We start from the raw sequence: 15,733 nt of genomic DNA, 5'->3' as shown, positions 1-15,733 counted from the left end.
CTGGTGCTGCTGCCACTAGTGGCAGGGCTGCACACCATGGAAGGAGTGTGAGGGGGTCCCCACACTCCTCCCCCCCCACCCTCACCCACACCCTGCCCACCCAAGCTCTGCACTCCTACCACTACCCTGGGCACAGGCTCCATGCTGCCACCAGCCCCAGCCCCATGCTCCCTGCTTCTGCCCAGCTGCAGCTCTCCCTACCCCCGCCTCTGCCCCTGCCCCTTCCCTACCTGCTGCCCACAGCAAGCAGGATGTCAGGAAAGATGGGCAGGTCCCCCAGTGGCTGCAGCAGTGGCAGCAGCAGCCCTGCCCAGATGCTGTGTGCTGGCCAGGCCAGGCCCTTCCACCGACAAGGCTGGGAGTGAGGTGCAATAGGGTATGTTGGCAGGGTATGTGTATATATGGGTGCCTTGCTCCCACTCTCATGGGCAGAAGGGCGGGGCAGGGTACAATTAGTTGGTGGGTGCCACGGGCTGGATGAAAGTGCCTGGTGGACTGGATCCGGCCCACAAGCCGTATTTTGCCTGTCCGTTCTAAATGTTATATGTGAACAAGAATGATTCAAATGCAGCAAACCAGCTCCAACTTTAATCCATGTTGAAGGAGTGTTAAAGTTGGAGCAGTTTTGTTGCATTTGAATCCTCCTCAGCTCATTCATACATAACAAATGAACCAACTCCTGCCCTTGTGAAACATTCCCCTTTAAGTGCTTCAAGCATTCAGGTCCACACACAGAGAGCTGCAGATTCAAATCCACTCAGTGTAAAATAGGTCCAAGAACTGGGTCTCCAAGTTCTTTAGCAATTTATTTTAATGTACAGGCAGCCTTCGACTGACAACATTTTGAGTTACAACATTTCGCACTTACGTTTATAAATTGAGACCCTGTATCAAATTTACAATGCCAGTTTTGACTTTACAACACTTGATCCAATGCGATGCCACGCCAGCGAACAAGTTCGCTGTGTCACTTATCTCCCTGAAGAACATCTATCCAAACTTCCTTGGACACTTCCTTTAAGAAAGCAGAGAATACTCCAGAAAAACCTGCAGCCAGGACTCCTAAGAAGACTCCAGCCAAGAGCCTTTCACAATTCCACCCAAAAGCCCTTCAAAAAGTCCAGCAAAGTCTCCTCAAGGAAGTCATTTCAAATCAATACAATGGCTATTTACAATATAAATACATTAATGTAGCTATATTACTCATCTATAATTGATCAAGTATCAAATTCTGGGGTATTTTTGGTGAAAATAGGGTTTTGGGCCTTGGTTCAGGAACTGATCCCCCATTTATAACATTTTTTCTTATGCGAAAATTGGTTCCAAGTTACGACGTTTCAACTTAAGACACGGTGTTCAGGAACCAATTGCGTCATAAGTTCGTGGACTGCCTAAAAATAAAATATGCATTAGCACTTTAAAATAATCTGGGAGTGATGATACAATATTTTCAAGTTCCCTGCCATTTAAATCAGCAGTGCTCTACCACAAGGGACTACTATACCTTTATCCTTTTTATATTTACATTTACTTTGCATTGGAAAAATGTTGGAAAATTAATTAATTACTTGCCTTTTGGGATTTTTTAAAATTAGAATATCTGATAGTATATACTGTGACCAGTTGCAAGAGGTTTCTAAAATGCAGATAAGCCATGTAGCCTCCTTTCTTTTATACCTGGTCTGAGAATGTGTGCTTATACAATCTGTCTTCAGGCAATGTATTTTACACACAAAATGTCAAAAAAAAACCAAACCCAAACCCTGATAGCAAGGCACCTATATATACACACACCCCGCCAACAAGTTTTATGATATCTTAGCTTACTGACTAGAGGGCTCAAGTACAAACATAAGAGTTTCCAATTATCAGCTAAATTACATCACCTGATATGGGTCACATGCACCATCGCATGTGCATAGATACTCCTGATAATTTGTTCACATGAAGCCATGAGCTGAGTTCAGCTTCATATGTATTTGGCTGTATTTTATTAAAGGTGGAGCAACGAAGAAATAAACCGAGTATATTTAATGAATGTTAAGGCACTATCTCTGAGCCCACAGTCAACAGATTCACAGATAATAAAATGCACCACAGCAAGTCAACCGTATACATGAAGTATTAATCACTATAACTAAAAGGCTGAGGTTTTAGCTTCTGCCCTAAAAGTGTGTGGACCGGATATATGATTTGATGCAAACTAGCAATAACACTACACATTACTTTTAGACACAAAACCCACAAGTTACAGACTTGCATCTTCTTCAACTAATAAAACAAGGAAACTCACAGTAAAGACTGAGATTATTTTTTAATTAACCCAGAGTCAAACTATAACTAGTTCCTATGCAGAAGTTCAAGTGGTTGGGGAGATAATACGAAGAGCTCCCCACCCCCACACACCAAGCTTTATGACCCTCATCCAAGGAGCAAATAATGAATATTCTCCTGGCATTCACCTGAGTACAAGGTTCACACGTATCTTCCAGAGCAAAATTTCACAGTAACAATTGCTCCTAAAGATAGTGAAGGAAAATGGGGCCATGGCTGATGGACCACAGAAGAGAATGTTCACTCTATCATCTCAAAAGGTGGCAATTAAAATTAAATTCTGGAGCTTTTTGAACACTAGAGAACTCAAATATGTGTTGTGCCATAACACTCCATCAAGTTCCCATTCTGCACTTCACCCAAAAACAGATAGTGCCTTAAAGGCCTGGACTAATTTCAGGGGTGTAGGTTGTAGCTGTGTTGGTGTAAGGACATAGACAGACAAGGTTCTTCGGGTAAATCCGATTTCTTTTATTAGAGTTTGATTTGAGTTGGTCTAATAAAAGATATTGAACTCATTTCAGAAAGTCTTGAGCACATTACGAAAAGTTTTCTTCACAGAGGTGTAAAACTGGAATAACTCTTTTATAACCTCATGGTCTTCTCTCCCTTAGCACCCTGTGATAGTCCCTCCATCAGCATTCACCTCGAGAAAGAGCTAAGGGGTCAGTGACCACTTATGATGAGAAGGATACACCAGCAGGTATCCAGGAAAGAATGAATGTCCTATAAAGTAACATTAGGTCCCTGGGCAGGGAGTTTTAAAAGTGCTCAGTGTTGGTCTAAATCTGTAGGATTTTTACCATTAGCTTCAATTGGAGCAGAGGGAGGCCAAAGCTGAGCTAGTTTACACTTGTGCTTCCTATTCTAACTGAACATCTATATGAAAGCAGCTAATGGCAGTGAGGTTCCTGCTGGAGCTATGCTGTCTGTAAAAATAACAGAGGGTTCATACTGCAGCCAGGCTGTTTGTAGGTGAAATAACAGAGTTAAGGTCCTACTGCATTATACACTGAATACAGGGAAAAGAAAGGGAAATGAGGGAAGGAAACAGTGATGGGCACAGGAGAACTAGGACCACATTTAGCTGGTCTTCATTCAATCAGTTTCTTCTAAAACTAAATAAGGCAGAAGGCTGAAAATTTCAAAAGCCCAAAAAGCAGCTAGACACCTAAATCAGCTGCAATCAATCATTTAAATTTCTTAGACTACTTTGAAAACTCCAACCTAAATATATAAAATAGCTCTAAACCATCTATCACACTAGATACTACAGGAACATTTGAGAAAGGATCTAAGTTTTCTTGCCTTTCTTCTTCCCGTGACTTTCTCTATTGGAAGGTGTCATTTGAGCTCTAGTACTGTCTGAAATTATTCTAGGACTAATGAAGAGATTGTGGCCCACAGTGATTGACACAGTCATATGCATTTAATTTTTAACTATGGTATAAATTCTGCTTCTTCTTATGGAATTCCCTTAAATAAAATGTTTAAATTTCTTTGGAGAGTGGGAACTGTACAGGTGTAAATGATAGCAGAACGTATTCCACAGGCTTTCATAGTTCACTTTTATTTCAATAAGTTTCTAGCAGTAATTCAGGGAAGTGAACTTAGCCTAATCAACCTAAAATAATTTGAGACAGTACAATCTGAGAGGTTGACTATAATGTATAAGGAGGTATGTGGACTGTAAGGTATAGTCACAAATCAGTGAAGACACTGAGGATAGAGAGAGGTGCCCACTTACAGATACATTTCTGGGAGATTTCTTTTACTTTAAAATTCACTTTTCTCTTTTTTTACCAGACCCCAAATTTCTTAATACAATGGAAACACTGCAGTACCCATCTTTTCTTCTAGGCATTTGGATGAGGAGAAGCCTAACAATTGGAAGGATTTTATTATTATGTCTGCTGTGGGTAGGTTTTATTTTGTCTATTTGTGCATATTTGTATATTTATTAGCTGAAGCAAGATGAACACACTATTTATTGTGAAAATTAAATCCAATTGAGACGTACAAAACACTGAGAGCATTGTATGTTTATGTTTATGCCCATTTATGTTTTAAAATATATGTAAATACTCATCTTAGCCCTACTTAGCATTTTGATGCAGTCTGAATAAGGATTCAGTTTTGCTCACATTAAATACTTTCAGTCTGCGCTATCAAATGCACGTGGAAGATATTCTTTTTTTCTTGAGCTATTTTTCAGATATGTTACTTTTCTTGCTGATATGATATAAAATATCACATCAGTGTACAGCATTGGTGATCCTCCACTAGAATTGCTGGTTTCTTTTAAATGTTTATTTCTTCTAAGTTTTCTGGCTCTGTTACAGAGCAGCATAGGGTAGATACTGACATTCAAAAAGCCGGAGACAGAATCAATCTAAGTTACACAGTTTTCTGTAAGCAGCATTTTAGATTAGTAATAAACAGAACACACATTTGCCCTTTGGCTGGGGGGAGCAGGGGGACAACTGAGCCCAGGTTGCACCATTTTTAAATCAGTCTGTGTGCGCCAAATTTCTGTTCTGCTATGAGTATAGACTGGTTTTGTGTGCTGACCTTCTGTTATGGGTATAGACCAGTTTCTCATCACTTGTACTGGTAAAAGTATAATGTCTGTACCTGGCCTAGAAGTCTTTCCTAACATAATGCATGAAAAGGGAGGGGGGAGAAAGCAAAAGGAATAAATCGAATCACATAAATCTTTCTAACTTCTTATTGTTCTCATATTTTAGGCAAAGATCTTGGTTAAAGAACAGCATACTACTCTACAGCATGCTCATCACAACAGTAATAATATGGTTTAGCAGACTATGAAAAAATAATATACATATACAGTAGCCAGGTTTTGCATATTATTAACTTTCCAGTCTGATTTAAAATGCAGGATATCTTAAAAGGGCATGCTTCAAATGATGGACTAAACACCTGAAAAATTTCTAATTCTGAAATTGAGTGTGTGAGATAGGAATCTAAAACAAAAAGATTTTAAAAAGCACACTCCATATAATGAATTAAACACTTGCAAATTTTCTGATTCTGAAAGTATATGGTGGGAATTTGAAAGATTTTTTTTTTTAAAAGAGTGTGCCTTAGATGTAGGAAAAGAAAACAGGGCTCTGAAAAGCAGAGGGGGTCAGAAATAAGAGTTTAAAGAGAAACAATAAAGGCCAAAGAAGGAATAGGAGACCCAGCCAGCTAGCCAGCCAATTACACAAAACTTTTAAATCCTTTGCACTACAGGATCTGCCAAACAGTCATCCCAAGAATAATATTGTAGTTATCACCCAAGGGATATTAAAAATGAACCTCTTTGTACTTCTGCCCTGAGAGAAGTGATTAGTGCAGCTCAATTATTATACTGTTCTATTTGACTTACTAAACATTTTAATTTTCTTTAATAATTTCTAAAGGATGCAATAAAATAATGCTATTGTAAACTGTTACAAAATAATTTTAGCTTTGTTTTGATTTAATCTCGGCTATTAAACTTGTCTATCCAGTGACTAGCACTGAAAAATTTATTTTTATTAATAGATATTTTAGACTAGAAGATTTTCCTTCACGCAATATCTAAAAATACATTTAAAAAACTGAATAAAATATTAGTGTGCTTACTGATATTTCTACTATAAATTGTTTTAATTTTGCACACAGCTGCTTGTAACAGCATACATTTTTGTGTCCTTTTCAACTATTTATTTTCACATTCCCCTAAAAGCCTACCCAATTATTATTTTTAACAGAGACTTGAACAATGTGTGAAACAACCAGAATGTCAGCAAAAGTAAAATAAAACAAATTTGGCAAGCAAAACAAGAACAAAATCACTGCAAAAATTGAAAAAATGAGAACCAGTACCACAAATTTCATATTTCACAATATAATACATGATGGGTCTGATGCTACTCCCCCTAAAGTCAGTGGGAGTCTGTCAACAGACTTAAAAGTGAACAGGATTGAGTCTCATGAGCTATTTTACTTGCTTTGTTTAAGGGACACTTGTCCAGCTCATTACCCAAATGTTTGGGAATACAGTGTACACAAATGACTCAAGCAAAAGATGCAGCATAAGGATTAAAATTTAGTCCTTCATTTACACTGGCAGCACTGCAAAAATTACTACAGGAAAACTAATGCACTACTGCATCTAACTAATGATTTAGGTAATGAAGGAATATATACAAATAACTAAGGAGAACACTCAGCAAAAGGATTAAGACTTCTTACCCCATATTTACATTGGCGGGATGTTGCTCCATACTGGAAGCGACACTGTTCATCAGCATCGTACACCTGACCTGGGGCCACAGCTGGATAAAGAAAGTCACGCTTGGGAGGCTCATTATCAAGGCAAGTACCACGGCCCGAACTGTTCAACATAAAGGACCAAAGGAATTAGGAATTCTACTGACTGTTAAACACAGTTATGATATCATGTATCTAGTTCTTACTTTTAACAGTGCTGGGTGTGTGAAACAGATAAGGCCACAAATAAACAAACATACACCCACAGTGGAAAATTCTAATTAGAAAGGAATTAACAGATCAGGAAAAAAAATTCTCAATGATTATTAATTAACAAAAATGCTCATTTTAGACAATAAAATGGATTTCATGCTATCCTTAAAAATTTTAAGATAATTTCTGAGCCACACAAGACTGATTTTCAATTTTGTTCTAAGCCTCCTATTTGCTTTAATTGAAAACATAACTATATCTGGTTGCAGAATTAAAACAAATAAGTTAAGCAAATATAATAAATATAATTATAACCCTTAAGGACATAGGTACTAATCTTACAAACAGTTAAGCACTTCTGCAACCCTGCACATGTATCTTTTGATTTCAATGACAGTACTTAAGTGTGTAAAGTTACACATACTCTTAAATGTTTGCAGGATTGAGTCTTTTATGCACATCCATCAAAGCAAAAAGATATAGTGGTAAAGACTGCCTAGGATATTTAAATGTACATGCAGAGACATGTATGCAGCCAAAGGTCTCCACTAAGCACTTAGTAGTGTTTTATATTCAAAATGTCATATTTTAACTAGGGGTCATCTCTTGAAAAAAGTTAATGTTCTCTTCTTTATTCTTAACATAATATTTTAATGCAGTGGAATAAATAACATGAATACCAAAGCCAGGCAGAATTCTTTTTTAATAATGCTTTATACTAAATATAATATTCAGTTTTATTCAGTCAGTGTGCATAAAATAGGATAGATGCTTTTTACTTTCAATCCACATGCAAATAAGTTGGGATTTTAAAGAATTACAATACCAACATTTTACAGAAATTTCCAGCATTCCTGTAAATTTTGCCAGCGCTCCCCCCCCCATCTTTTCATTGCATCTTGCCGAAGGGAAATAAGTGAACATTTTATAATGCTTAGTTTGAAGATCTCAAATTCTCATTGTTTTCTGTTTGTGGCTAAACAAGAACAAAAAACGCATTAATTATGCACTTATATGATCAATTTTCATTCCAACAACAACCTATTGAGTTATACACAAAGGTACTAGTCATGTAAAAATACAAATAAGTCATTTTACTTAATGTGACTTTAGTAGGTCTACTCAAAATCTGTTCCAAATGAAGACAATGGGAACATTCCGATCAATTTAGTAATTCGGGGTGCGGCAACCCATTGGCATGTGTGCCACAAGTAGCACAGGCAGCCTCTACATGTGTCACAGCAGATGAGAGAGGAAGCAGAAAGCAGAGCAACAGGTTGGGTAGGGAGCACAGTCCAGGGAGCAGAAAGCAGAGCAACAGATCAGATGTGGGAAGGGAATCAGAGTAGTACACAGGGGTGCAGGACTTACTTTGTGGTACACCTGCCAAAAAGATTGGCCCCCCACTACAATAGCTGGCATAGCATAGGATCTGTAACCTCTGGGCTCCTATACACATGCAGGGAGCCGGCTCCAATGCACTGGAAATAAATTCGCTGCAGCACACCCTGGAGTCACATGTATTAGCAGCCCTACACTGAAAAATGGCAGTGGGGTGCTTTGAACTAAAGATCATTTGATGAGCTTTAGTTCAAAGTGTCCTGCCACCATTTTTCAGTGTGGGGTGGAGGGGGATGCTGATACATGTGACACTCAGGTGCTTTTAATTAAAAGCACTCATTAATTAAAGCACCACCCCACCCTGCGCCTCCCGAAACACATGTAAAATGTTCTCTGATCTGAAAGTTGACAAGTAAAATCTGGTCTTTGCAGAAGTTCACTGGTTTCAGTAAATCCCTACTTTGACATAACGATTTACATGCACAAATAAGCTTACAAAATCAGGCCTGATTTTGTAAATCTGTAAACCTGCTGGTTCCCCTCTACCCCATATATTACTCCACTAAAAATAATTACAATAAGATTATAGAATCAGATCATCCATGTTAAATTCCTATCATCTAAGTGTAAGTCCATCTAGAAAATTCAAAAGTTTTCCTTCTCTCTGCTAATAATAGCATCCTCATTAAAATGAAGTCCAGTCAGACAAAGTAATAAAACAAGGAAGTGATTGAAAAGTAGTCATCATTTAGAGTCAGTGGGCTCAGAGGCAGAGGGCTGGATTACACTACCCATACTGCACAATATTTCCGTCTTTCATTCTCCTTCTTTTTATCTACTTGGACAACTAGAACATTTTGCACACTTTATGTAGAAATCTGATATTGTGTATTCTATAAAGTAAGATATTTTCTAACAGAAATATCAGTAACTGTAAAAACTGGAGCCATGATACCAGGGAGGCCCCAGTGGTTATCACAGATCCATGAGATGCTAGGCAAAAAAGGATAATTGAATAGATTAAGGCTGTATTAACTTTTCCATACAACTTCTATGAAGTCAAGAGAAGTATAAATGTGTCTCTGATCCCATCTCTCTTACCCTCTCCCTTCTTCTTTCATCCCAGACACTAGAGAAAGATATCAGCAAAATTTGGAGGGAGGGTAGTAGAGGCATCTAGATGACTTATTCACAAGGAGAAGATAAAAGTGTGAAAGACCCTCTAAACACAAATTCAGTAGGTTATTTTAAAAAATGCTCACTGCCATACAGTAATACAAAAAATTGGCAAGAACACTGGGAAAGAAAAAGGTATAACTCTTTAATTGAAACAAATGTGTGTGTGTGGAATATGTATTGTGATGTCTGATGTAGATGCCAAGGATAAAGTTGGGGAAAAAAATCCAGAAAACCCTTGCCAGACTAGTGGATGTGTGATGGAAAGGAAGAGAATTCTTCTGGTACCCCAGATATGGTGTTCACTTAAACCTGAGAAAGATACTGCAAGATACTATTATGTTCCATGTCTCTTATTTTCTTAATTGTTAGGTGCATTCTACTAGTGTAGCAGAGAGACCACCCCCCCCCACCTCCACCCTGTTTTAATTTTGAGTGCACAATAGAATAAATTAGATGTAATTTCACGGAACGTAACAGCGACACCACGGTGAACCTGAGGGACAGTCAAGTACTGCACGATACTTTAAACCAAGTGTTCGATTTTAGTATTTCGGGAGAATATACAAATTCTGTTACTTCTTGGATAGCACATACTCTGACCAAAGATTTTGCAACAGCCTCTTCTCTGAATTGTATACACTTTATCTCCCAAAACTGACATCATAGCTAAGATCTGCTACAGCTGTGATCAGTTCAATTGTACCTGCAAGAACCCGCATTTGAATCTGCACTTCTGCGTGGCACCTCTGCAGATGTCACTGCAGCATAAAAGCAATTAGAGATGAAGTGCTAAAAACTTAATGAAACATACTTTTTTCCTTCATTTTACACTCGCATCACAGAACATAGGCCTAAAGTCTCAGCAGCACACACAATGTTCAACATAACTCCATTCAGAGGTTGCTGAAAGTCTGTTCTTAATTTAAACAGCACTGGACCTGATTAATAGTGTGAACATATGGACAATATATTTTCAGGTAAAAGGGAGCAGAGTGGTAAGTACAAAGTAAACCTTGGTAATTTTTCTCTTATTAAAAGCTAAGTTACTATTGGTTAGCTTTCATCTGTCACAGCATAAAAGTGTACGCACGGGAGTTACCAGGGAACAGCTGATGCTAAAGAAAGCCCCACCCTCTCTGTACTACAGTAAATTATTCATTTATCCTGACCTTTAATGTACCCTATAAGAATGTTTTTTTATGTCAAGTTCACATATACCATTCTGATTACACATAGAGTACCTTTTGAAAGGTGGGGCTTATAATCAAGCTCCAGTGCTGATATCCTGCCCTCTCCTTTGCCTTCCCTACTCTCCTGAAGCTTCCTACTGGCTTCACTTGCTGGTTTCCAAGGACTCCACTCTTAGTCCTTGGAACTCTCCCTCCACATTGTGTGGGGAGCCCATATATCTAGTTCAGAGCAGAGGATTCCACTATGTCAGGACGCCTAAAAAGTATAGGCATTTATACACGTGCTCCAGGAGGCATGGGGGGGTGCTTTAATTAGCATAGCTCTGAGAGCCACGCTAATTAAAAGCACCTTGAGCAGCATGTGTATTAGAGTCCCCACGCTGCAAAATGACGGTGAGGCACTTTGAATTAAAACTTGTTTGACAAGCTTTCATTTAATGCGCCCTGCTGCCTTTTTTTCAGCACAGGAACATTGATACAAGTGATGCTGGAGGCAAATTTCCATGCTCCAGCAGACTTGATTAATTAAATCTGCTCCAATACCCTGGAATTCCAGTGCATCAGAGCCAGCTCCCTGCATGTGTACAGAAGCCCTATGTGTCACTTTGCAAAGCACTGCAATGGCTAAATCTCTTTGTTAATTTAACCCTGCAATGTGCAGGACTGACTCTGAGATCTTTCTCCAGCTATGACACATTGTACTATTTTGTACTGTCCCACTGAATCAATTTGCCATCCATTTTGTAAAACTATATTACAACTGATCTTTACTGGATTGGCAATAAGGAAGTAGCAACAACATACTTTGTTCATCCAAACAAGCTGCTGGAACAAGCTGCTGGAACTCTGAACATATAGGCTAGGGACAGACATTACACATCAACTGGTTTAAGTGATCGAAACTGGTTTAAACCCTTAACAGGCATTCAGTGTACATAAACCAGTTTCAAAATGGCCAAAACTGGTTTGATATAAACCTGGTTGAAAGTAGTGTCAGACTTAACTGACTGAGCTCAAGCTGCTTTATGCAATGTCTGTCCCCGACTCTTTCCTGGTTTAAGTTAAACCAGAGTCCCCCAACATTCTGGCATGCTCTCTGGGCTGGGCTGGGCGGGGCGGGGCCCTCTGCTCCAGAAGAGCATGGCTGGCCCTGCCCCTTTGCTCCACAGCCAAAGCAGAGACAGGCAGGGGCATGGGCCTGGCCAGACACTGGCCCCAGAAGGGAGCAAGGAAGAAGTTTATTCCCCCCCCTCCCTCCCCTGTCCCACCAGCACAGACCCACACTTCTCTGTGCTGGCTTCTCCAGTGGCAGGGGCATGGCGAGCCCCAGCAGTAGTCTTGGCTGAACTGGCCAGAGAAGAGCTTAATTCCCCACTCCCTGTCCCATGGGCAGGGACCTAAACCAGGTCTGCCAGTCATTCCCTCTCACTGCTGCAGCAGCAGGGCCAAGCACAGCCAGACACTGGCTGGCATGGTCCCTGAGGCAGAGGGGGCAGGGAGGGGGGTTATTTCCTCCCTCTCATCCCACTGTCCCCAGGGGACTGCAGCCGGGTCTGCCCACCCTGACTGCCACTGTCACTGCTCACTCCGTGCTTGGGCCAAGCAGAGGAATAAGCCCCCTACTGCCCCGTCTGCTGGACATGGGAGGGAGAGGGGAATGACCCCATGGTGAAGGGGCAGGGCTTTTGATGGGCACACTATCTCCTGTCATAGTGTCTGGGAGCATGAGCCCCTTCTTGGTGAGGGCCGCATTGCAGGGCAGGCAGAGTTGCGGCAGACTGCATGTGGCAGCACTGGGGCTTGGAAGGTAGCAGAGCCACCCCACTTCCCCCCTCCGGCACCACCACCACAGGCTGCAGCAGCTTTCCCAACCTCGCAGCATGGCCCCCACGCTGGGAAGGGGCTTGTGCTCCCCAACACCATGACACGGGCTGCCACTCCCATCATGGTCACTCCCCACTCACTGCTCCAGCTGCCAGGTGGAGGTGGGGCCAGACACCAGCCAGCAGGGCTCCTTAGGTGTGGGACAGGGAGCAGGGTTATTCCCCCATCTGGCCCTGATGGACAACAGCAGGGCCTTCCCTCCCCGACAGCTGCTGGCACCACCACTCACTCTCTAAGCACAGGGCAAGCAGCAGAATAACCCTCCTCTCTGCACCGCCACCTAAAGGGCCCTGCTGAGTGGCCTCTGTCACCACCCTTACCTGGTCATTGGAGCGGTGAGGGGTGGAACGACCATGACAGGGTGTTGTCTACTTCTGGGTCCACCACCGAGTGCGTGGGGGACCCTCCCCCAGCACCCCATGGCTCAGTGATCAGCTATAGGGGGACCCCGGGTGCTGCCCGACCTAGAAGGCACCAGCTGCCGAGAATGCAGCGCCCCCCCCACCATGCTCCCATGGGACGCTACATCCACCCCACCATCTCAGCATTCACAAGCTGTGCCTGGTACCTCAAGGTACACAGAAAAAACATATAAAGCTGTGTCTATGGCCGAATCGTTGAATCTGTCTGAATCAAATCGGAGGCTTCCGATTTGATTCAGAGAAATTAATGGGTCTCCTGATTTGATTCAGATTCAGAGATTTGGCCATCGAATCAGGCCAAATCTATTCTGAATTGAATCAACAACCGAAGCTTCACACAGCCCTAATACCTAGTAATATTAGCATGATTGTAGATTAGTTATTGTTTTACTGTGTGTTTTCTGTAATGCTTTTGTCCTGGATAAAATTCACTGTTCTTTTTGAAAACTGGCTTGTCACTTGTTATTTCTGTCATAATGCCTGGAACAGAACAGATTTACCAGTTCTGAGCTATACTCAGACCTGCTGAGATAATCTCAAAGAACTACAAAGGATTTGTGGGAGCAGCTAACTGCAGAATTATGAAAGTATATTCAATGTCTTAGGGTCACAGAGAAGAACTTGATACTGAAATTAGTGGGCCAGAAAAACAAACTATAGATACATTTTCTGCAGCAGCTGGATTGATTTATGCAGGTAATTAATTGGAAATGCAGGGAGCAGAACAGTTTATCTGGAATTACAGAATAACTGACTTTCAGAATACCATTCTGCAGCTCAAGGCCTTGTGGAGAGGCCACCTCAATTCATATACAGGGCTAAATGAATATTCTCCATTGACTTAGAGATAGTGAAATAGATGCAATAGATTTTTCTGACCCTCCGATTTTACCAAACTAAGACTGTGTTCTGTATTTTAGAGGATAGTATATAGTGAGTCTTGGGCATCCTTGTCATTGCCCAATATAGCACCGGCTACAGAACAAAGCAGTTGCATAAAGATCTCATGCTGAGCTATACTGTGTAGAAAAAACACTGCTTAGCTATCATTTTGGCCTAAATATTAAAGATATTTTTTTAGCATGTCCCCGATTCTGGTACAATATGCAGCATGAATTTACTAATCCTCCTTGAGAAACCTGACCAATTTTTAAGAAAGAATTTTAAAATTAGATGATGAAGGTCAAATGAAAGATGAAAAGTATTTGTAGTAGTAAAGAATTTAATATGGTGTCACACAAAAACCAAAATAATAAATTCAAGTTGATTTGGAAATAGAACACTGGTATAGAATATAAAAATAGCTGAAATATGAATAAATGGTTGTTCAGTAAGGAGTTTGTTTCTAGTGGCTACTTGGCAGAACTGTGCTACTTTCAAGTATATCTTCTCTAATGATCTGGAAAAGTACATAGGATACCACTACAATTCACAGATGGTACAAATCTAGCAGGAGTTACAATAGAGAAATACAGATATTAGAAATATGAGGACTAGCTCGCCACAGTTCAACTCCAGTTTTATGCCAGTATAATGACTCTACTAATGGCATTCCACTGGCATTAAAGCTGGAACATCAAGTAGCAAATCAAGACCATAGAATGAAAAAGTGAAGGGAAAGGATAGTAATAAATATAAATAAATATTGGGCGTGAATTTAATTATGATATGGCAAAAAACGAAAAAGACTGCATCATTGGACAGTACATACAAAGGTATGGCATAAGACAAGAAAGTTATTTAATAAATTCACAGATTTTATGACTAAAAAAGGACTGTTATCCTAAAACAGTCCTAAAAAGGACTGTTATCATATATTGTGGCCTCCTTCACAATGTAGGCTATAGAATTTCACCAAGTTGTTCTTTCATCAAGTCCATAACTAAGAAATAATTCTTGTCTTGGCTCTGGGATGGCATATGTGGAACACTGTATTAACCTGAAGAAAGCTCATTTCCATAATGTTGAAAAACCAGATGGAGTTCAAGATAGAAAGACAAAAAAAGTGTAAGATAGCAGTAAAAGTAATGGATTGCTAAAGGTTAAACATAAACAAAACAAAAAGCCCTGCAAAACACATGTTAATTCAGGCTGAGCAACAGGAAAAATGTCCACCAAGTGAGATTGGTTATCTTGCGAGACAGTGTCCCCTAAGAACTGGAAGTCCCATTATTTGGCACAATTCAATCTAGGCTGCATAATATTTCAGAAAATGTACTGAACAGAACATTCCTGAATTGATTGACATGGACATTGACAAGAAGAGGTAGTGGACTTGTCTTTAGTGTCTAAATCATTTTTAAATAAATCTGCTTACAGATTGCATTGGAAAATTGATTTGCGTGCCCAAAAATTCAGATCCCAAATACATTAGTGATTCTAATACTGAAGACACTGTATCCATCAAGCCACTGCTGCTTGCCTCCTAATAAATAAAGTTCTTTCATTATAAATATTTCCTTGATATTCTAAGTTATTCTTCTCCTATTCTCTGTACTGCCCTCTTTTACATTCTAAACTCTTTGTAAAGAACCTTTCTTCATCATATACATGTAAAGCACTCAGTACCCTGTTGGCATGCATGCATCAATAATTCTTTTAAAGATAAAATTGAACTAAGTAGCAAAAGTCAATATGTGATTATGAAAATAGGGAAGTGTAGTTTAAAACACAGTTTTAAGTTACAGTGTTGACATCCTGTCCTATGACACTCCTTGACTTCACAAAAAATGTATATATGGACATTTGTAGAAGAAAAAATAGACATGGTAGAGGAGTAGGGAGAACCCAATTTAAGATCTACAGAGCTAGGATCCTCAACATTAGGCTTAGGCTATTGTCAGGTTTAGTATAGTGAAAAGGTATCTCAGAAACACTCTTCTCTCCTAAGCCTTGTTTCCTGAATAACAA

The 15,733-nt window shown here is 40.0% G+C and overlaps 1 protein-coding gene across 1 annotated transcript in view; it reads right to left on the bottom strand.

Moving 5' to 3' along the window:
* ADAMTS6 (ADAM metallopeptidase with thrombospondin type 1 motif 6) overlaps window positions 1-15,733 on the bottom strand; it is a 395,156-nt gene that overhangs the window by 161,575 nt on the left and 217,848 nt on the right. The window contains exon 11 of the mRNA XM_019517795.1: window positions 6,577-6,718. Within this exon, the coding sequence (XP_019373340.1) occupies window positions 6,577-6,718 (142 nt within the window). The remainder of the gene's footprint in view (window positions 1-6,576; window positions 6,719-15,733) is intronic.

The sequence above is a fragment of the Gavialis gangeticus genome, unplaced genomic scaffold (assembly GCF_001723915.1).
Source record: "Gavialis gangeticus isolate Ggan-Ray unplaced genomic scaffold, GavGan_comp1, whole genome shotgun sequence".
NCBI lineage: Eukaryota > Metazoa > Chordata > Crocodylia > Gavialidae > Gavialis > Gavialis gangeticus.
Note: the sequence above shows the minus strand (reverse complement) of the source record. Positions and strands in the feature narration are given on the sequence as shown.